Source organism: Helicoverpa armigera, chromosome 18, assembly GCF_030705265.1.
Source record: "Helicoverpa armigera isolate CAAS_96S chromosome 18, ASM3070526v1, whole genome shotgun sequence".
Taxonomy (NCBI): Eukaryota; Metazoa; Arthropoda; class Insecta; order Lepidoptera; family Noctuidae; genus Helicoverpa; species Helicoverpa armigera.
Genome location: NC_087137.1, coordinates 6,964,004 through 6,971,498, shown reverse-complemented (window position 1 = coordinate 6,971,498; position 7,495 = coordinate 6,964,004). Strand labels below are relative to the sequence as shown.

The following is a 7,495-nucleotide window of genomic DNA, read 5'->3' as shown; positions in this document are numbered from 1 at the left end:
TACCCAACAAACGAGCCGAAGCAGATAGTACGGAGACTGTCTGTCCCTTTCTAATAGGGTGACTATAAGATTAAGCTATGTGAGACAAATCCGAATTTGCTAAGATTATTAAACACAGATTGGTATTGAAGTTTTAACTTACGCAGTTGTTACCTTAAGATACTAATATAGGCTTTTAATAATTAGCGGGAATTAGCGGTATAAAAGCAGGAAGATTCGAAGTGAAGGTTGATTTTTTTGTATTTTTGCTTCACATATAGACTGCTGAGCCATTTGTGTCGCCTTTCTTCATTTTTTGGGTAGCTGTAACAATAGAACAACAGTTTTATCACACATATTTTGACTAGTTGTTTGATTTACGAAAATGTTATTATTAGCTAACCTGTGGAACGATATATTGCAACCACCATAGGATTCACTTTTATGCTCCTGCTCCACCTGCGTTAGCGTTAACGTTAATGTCAATGGCCAACTACACGTTACTTATTGCATTAAAAATGCGTGTTGGCTACACTTACGTACAATTCCGCAAAGGTTAATCCCTCATGAAGTAACGCGTTAACACACATTAAAGAGGTTAAACTCAGACACACAAAACTTTTTTACAAAAAAATTAAACCGACTTCCCAAAACACTAAAAAGCAAAAAAATAAATTATTTTTAGGTGCATCGGCCTAGAAGTCGGTGTCTAATGGATGTTACTAAGTTAATTTTGCCACCGACTTCTAGGCCGATGCACCTAAAAATAATTTATTTTTTTGCTTTTTAGTGTTTTGGGAAGTCGGTTTAATTTTTTTGTAAAAAAGTTTTTTATTTAAAGCTTTTCAGTGATACGAATAGTTGTCACTATCCATACAAGTGGGAAGTTCTCATCAATACAAAGAATATAAGTCCAAATATGAGGTATTTTACGTATTCAGTTGTCGAGTTCCCTCGAATTTCTCTGGTCTCCATCATCAGGTCAGTTCCAAACCTTCACTGTTGCAAAGGTCTTGTCAATACAAATTATTTAAGCCCGAACACGAGGTAGTTTACATATTCAGTTGTCGAGTTCCCTCGACTTTCTCTGGTCTCCATCATCAGGTCAGCTCCAAAGCTTCACTGTTGCAAAGGTCTTGTCAATACAAATAACTTAAGCCTAAACACGAGGTAGTTTACATATTCAGTTGTCGAGTTCCCTCGACCCTCTCTGGTTTCCATCATCAGATCAGCTCCAAATCTTCACTGTTGAATAGTGCTTTTAGGCGTACACCTGAGTGTCAAGTTTTTACCCTATGTATGCCTACAACTTTCGAAGGTTACCCTCAATTTCTCAGGGTTTCCATCATCAGATCCTGACCTGATGACTATGGGACCAACTTGCAGCTATTCCGAGTCGAACAAAAAAAGAATCACGTAAATCGGTCTATAAACCTTGGAGTAATCGATGTACATACATAGAAAAAAAAAAAAAAACATACCGGCCGAATTGATAACCTCCTCCTTTTTGGGAAGTCGGTTAAAAATAATTCTAAAAACTAAAGCTTTCTCATTTGACCATTCCATTATCGTGCTCGTAAAATGCAGTTACAACTTAAACAAAGTATCTACACTCGTCCTTACATGCGTGCAATGAGATGGCATTAATGTAGCCAACATCACTTAGCGCTCTAAGCTACGCACTAAAACCCTTTGATGTGTCCAAAAAACCGACACCCGAGTTATCGCTTAACGTTTAATGCTATCAATAATGCCATTTGTATAAAATGCCATTAAAACGTTGGCCACATCTGCGTAACGCCAAAATTTTACGCGTTGAGACGCAGGTGGAGCAGTAGCATTACAAGTGTAAACGCAACACTTTTTCACCATTTTAATAGTTTAAATTGATTTAATACAAAAATATATAAACAAAATTTTTAATGCTGAATACGCACAAAGAATGTTCAGGGCCAGGGACCACTGTTACCACTAGAAAATAAAAAAAGCAAAATACAAATTTATATCTTTTATGTTTTAAGAATAAATGGCATGTACAATAAATGGTTGTCCAAGTGAAGCGAGGGCGGCCACTAGTATATAAATTTACATAAGATTAGTTTTAGGTGTTTGTTTATGTAAATAAATGCAATGCGATAGAAGAGGACACACTCATCCGAATTCAGTTTGCCCATTGAATGAAAGTGAGTGCGTACCTGAGCTCTTTGCAGTTAACAATACGTTAGTGATAGACTCCACTATGCTGCGTATCATTTTGGAGTAGCTTAATATTATACATATTGTGTGTAAAGGTGTGTGCTAGCCAATATGTGGTTGAAGGCATTTTACCTTATATTACACATAAACTAAATTTTGACGTTCGAAAAGTGCTGTTTTTTCAAACTACCATTAATAAATGCTTATTAAATTTTTTCAATACGAAACTCATATACGGGGTAAAAAGTGACCACATTTCTTTGTTGTTTAGAGCTTGAAGTCCAAAAGAAACCTCCGAAATAAAGTTCTTGGGCCACGAGCTGCCTGTCAATCCGAATGTCAAATTGTCAAGTGTCAACTCAAAAAGTTCATTTCCTTCAATCAATCTTGCTTGTTTTTCTTACTACTTCTTTTTGCGAGGAAGTAAATATTTTATATTGCGTAAAAGGATTAAATTTTCGATATAAAATACAAAAATATATCAAAGATGCTGAGAAATATATTTCGGTTTCATGGAACAGTTAATAAATGTAGCAGGTTTTGCGCGGCAACTCTGCTCAGGTACCCAAACAGTCCTCTTTTACCATCTTTCAATAGCCAGGGTTTCTTTAGATGTAGAGGGAAAATAGATCGTATATCTTATTATTGTAGTATAGACCGTTTAGCGATAGCTGCTGACTTTATACAGTGTTATCTGAAACTAGTCTAGCAGATGATAAATAATGAATGTGACTTTGAATGCATTGTTAATTTTTGTATACCACTCTGAAGTTTGTTGCTTTTATTGCAGCTCTAGTTTCTTTACACGAAACCAATCGTGTCCTTAGTTTACTAGCACAAATTATCTTTTTTACAGCCAGCAAAGCATGAGGAATTACAGTGGCCTGTCACAGATTGTAAAAAGGAATGGTAACAAGAAGGTTCCTATCCTTAACTCATGTGTCTGCCGAACTATGTTCATTCAGACTCAGGATACACCTAATCCAAACAGCTTGAAGTTTCTACCTGGTGTAAAAGTATTGGAGTCTGGACAAACTATGGATTTTCCTAACATTGGAGCTGCGCAGTGCAGTCCTTTAGGTAGGTACATATTTAGAAATACATACATCCCACCCAAAACAAAAATGTGAAAGACTGCCAAGTTCGATAATATGGGAATGCTTCGCCTATAAAAGAAGTGAGATCTGAATAAGTACCAAGTTCCATACACATACCTCAGTTAAAAATAGTTACTTTTTAATGATGTTACTTGGCAAGTTTTCATACACCTTGTTATAAACCTACTAAACGCAATGAATCAAGTATTTAATTTTCTATTAAAACTTGCCAAGTAATCATCATTAAAAAGTAACTATTTTTAACTGAGGTATGTGTATGGAACTTGGTACTTATTCAGATCTCACTTCTTTTATAGGCGAAGCATTCCCATATTATCGAACTTGGCAGTCTTTCACATTTTTGTTTTGGGTGGGATTTCATTTATTTTTGTAAGGTTGTTTATTTTATTTTTTTTCTTATGATGAAGTTAGTTAAAGAAATGTCTCATTTATACTATTTTTTAGATTTTTTAATATGCACTATGTTTCTTACAAAGAAATGAACTAAATTAACTAAATGGACTAGATTTACCAACTGACTGACATGACATGTTATCATATATTATGTTCGTGGATCAAAGTTACACCTTCGTTATTTTCGAAAGTGATTCACACTTGGCCGTTTTCAGATTTTTACTTTACTTTGACTAAATACAAACCTTTGTACCATTCGAAGATATATTATATAAATATAGATAAATTTAGTTCGTTTTAGTTCCTTAGGGTATAAATTTACACCGGTATAAAACACCTTCATTATTTTGAAACCGACTCACACTTGGCCATTTTCAGATTTTTCCCTTTACCTTGACATAAAGACCTACCTCCATGCCAAATTTCAAGTCAATACGACCATTGGAAGTGGTCTAGGTTTTTGATGAGTGAGTCAGTGAATAAGTGAATAAGTGAATCAGTGTATAGTAAAAATAGCGATTTTCTGACGTCAATATCTCAAGACCTACAATAGGTATATTAATGAAATTTTGTATTTTAGATAAGTGAGGGGGTCTCAACAGATACTAGAAATTTGATATGCGTAAATAAAATAGATTTTGAGTTACAGGGGGGTCGAATTTGGCCCGAAATGGTTCGTGTAATATAACCCACGGCCGGTGTGTCGCTTTTTTTGCTCGAACTTGGCGGACACACTGCCGTGTGTCTAGATATAATAAAATGATAGGAAAGTAAAAACTGTACATTGAATATTTTTTTTAAAGAATACTTGAGGGGTGATCCATAATCGATTCTGAACCCAAATATGTAGTGTTTAGAATTTTTGTCTGTTTGTCTGTATGTTTGTCTTGGATAAACTCAAAAAGTACTGCATGGATTTAAATCAAATTTTGCATGACTATTACTTGGGGGCCGGTTCAACACATAGGCTATATAATATCACGCTATCACCTATGGGGGTTGAGCAATGAATGATTACATAAACGAAATTGGAAATTCTATTTTGCCCGACAGACGAAGTCGCGGGCAACAGCTAGTATATTCTATACTAGCTACTTCGTCTGTAATGGCTGCTTCACACCAACCTTTGTACATTATAAATCTATCATTGTTTATCAGGAAACATGCCTTATTACCCACTCATCTACAGAGTTATAAGGATAACCAGTTGGTAATCTTTGTCAGCTAAATACTTACCATGTGACAATATTGTTGGAATACTCATACTCTTAGATTCAAATCAAATCAAATCAAATCAAAATCTTTTTATTTCACATAGGCCTTTGCAGGCACCTATGAAACGTCACATTAGTTGCACGGTTCCAAAAAGTTGGTCTCATGGAGAAGAGCCGGCAAGAAACTCCATAGACACTCTTTTTAAAAAGTAATATAGTCACAGTACAAACAGTCTAGTACATAACAATAGTATGCTCACAGAATTATACAATGCAAGAAAGTTTATCTGTAAATCTATACAATGCAAAGGGAGAAGAAAAAGTCGTTTAATTGCCAGGGAAGCCACACATGGAGAGATGAGTTATCGCCATATAATATCTTTATCGTCAACAAAGTCTTGAATTTTATAATAAGCTTTTTTAATTAGGGTGGATTTTAAAGTGTTCTTAAATTTTATATCCGTGAGATCGGTTACACACTTAGGCAGCTTGTTGTAAAAACGGACACAATTCCCTAAAAACGATTTATTTGATTTCGTTAATCTGAATCTCGGAACTACTAGCTTGTGCTTGTTTCTTGTATTAATGGAATGTAGGTATATCACTTTTAACACTAAATTGATTTAAGTTTTTGCGTACGAACATGATATTTTCTAGTATATTAATGATCTCCGCCCCTAAGACGACCCACTGACCCTGAAATGAAAGTAGGCCTTCAAAGACCACTAACAAGAACTATTCGGACATTAAATCCTATAAATAAAATTTTGGAAATAGGTCCTCAGGCCAGTTACATTTTCATGTATTGGTAGAATGAATTTTAAAAAAGATTAATTAAGAAGAATTATTAACCAATTTTCATTATTTCAGCAAAAATGATTTTCCGCATTGATGGTGTAAAATCAGTTTTCTTTGGACCGGAGTTCGTGACAGTTACTAAGCAAGATGACGATGTTGACTGGAGAATTCTCAAACCTGATATATTTGCAACCATCATGGACTTCTTTGCAAGCGGTTTACCAGTTATTATTGATGCTAAACCTTCGGGCGATACACGTAAGACATTTTAAGAAGCAATACTTAGGCCTCAATATGTGTGCAGTTTAAAAAGAAATTGATATAATTGGGCATATGAAATGTAGCATTAGCATGATTGCGAGACTGTTACTGTTACAGCCTTTTGTTGTCCCACTGCTGGGCACAGGCCTCCTCTCACATGGAGAAGGATTGCAAGACTTAAGCATAAAATTATATTAGGTTTTACAGTTATTTTGTGTTAAAACAGTATAATTCCTTAAATCACTATTCAATTAATTACTTTACTCAGCAGTTAAACCTAAAACATTTTTACAACACTTTTGCTCACTACTTCTTCATAACTAAGGGACATGGCCACATCATCATTCATCATCCTCCGAGCCTTTTTCCCAACTATGTTGGGGTCGGCTTCCAGTCTAACCGGATGTAGCTGAGTACCAGTGCTTTTGTAGTTTGCAATGCAGTGTAGTTTGGGCATGACCAATGGTCATATAGAATACCCATTAAACCTCATATTAATTTTTCAGAAATAAACGAAGATGACGATGAAATAGTTCAAATGATAAAGGAGCTCCTAGACACTCGCATCAGGCCTACAGTTCAGGAAGATGGCGGTGATGTGCTGTTTGTAGACTTCAAGGATGGCATACTGAGGCTCAAGATGCAGGGCTCTTGTTCTTCATGTCCTAGTTCCATTGTGACCTTGAAGAATGGGGTAAGTGTATTAATAATAGTGAATAGGATTTTGACCTATAAAAAGTTATTAGATACGCATTTGCAGAGGCTATTTTAAACCTTTGATGAGACCATTCAGTTTTTCTTATACATAATAAAATTGTGGTGTTGAACTTGATTTCCTACATCAACCTCCGAGCCTTTTCCCCAACTATGTTGGGGTCAGCTTCCAGTCTAACCGGATGTAGCTGAGTACCAGTGCTTTATAAGGAGCGACTGCCCTATCTGACTTCCTCAACTCAGTTACTACTTGATTTCCTACATAGTCACAGTTTTCAAATACAAATATTAGAGAGGAATGCAGACTTTACATGTTCAAAATGTGAAGTACATATTAGTCAATTTTAACAACTGCTGTCACACTAAAACTTTTTTCAATAGAAAAACTTTTAGGTATAACTTAAAGCTGAGCAAAGTTTGAGTAATTTAGGGTTTGTATTCTTAAATGAAAACCATTGTTATTCTACTTTCTCTATTTGTTTAAGGTTCAAAACATGATGCAATTCTACATCCCAGAAGTAGTAGCCGTAGAACAAATTGACGACGAAGGCGATAAACTTAGCGAAAAAGTCTTTAAAGAATTTGAACAACTGAAAACTAAAGAAAAGGCAGAACCCTCAACTTAAATGAAATTGCTTGTAATATGTAAGTAGAAATGTGATATGTATTGTATATATTTATATAAACAGTCCTGTTCTGTTTTTTGTTTCTATAGAAATAAATTCTATGTAGAATTCTTTGCGATTTTTATTTTTTTAGTTAATGAGTCAAATTAGTTAATTTTGCTAAAGAGAGGGTTTTAAAATTTAAGACTAGAAGGCT

General features: G+C 34.9%; 1 protein-coding gene across 1 annotated transcript; it reads left to right on the top strand.

The window, feature by feature from the left end:
• Positions 1-2,546: 2,546 nt before the first annotated feature.
• Positions 2,547-7,410, top strand: LOC110379239 (NFU1 iron-sulfur cluster scaffold homolog, mitochondrial). The gene is made up of 5 exons (XM_021338832.3): positions 2,547-2,736; positions 3,032-3,255; positions 5,771-5,956; positions 6,466-6,653; positions 7,159-7,410. The coding sequence occupies exons 1-5, from the start codon at positions 2,663-2,665 to the stop codon at positions 7,297-7,299; spliced, it is 813 nt and encodes a 270-aa protein (XP_021194507.3). The 5' UTR covers positions 2,547-2,662; the 3' UTR covers positions 7,300-7,410.
• The last annotated feature ends 85 nt before the right edge of the window (positions 7,411-7,495 follow it).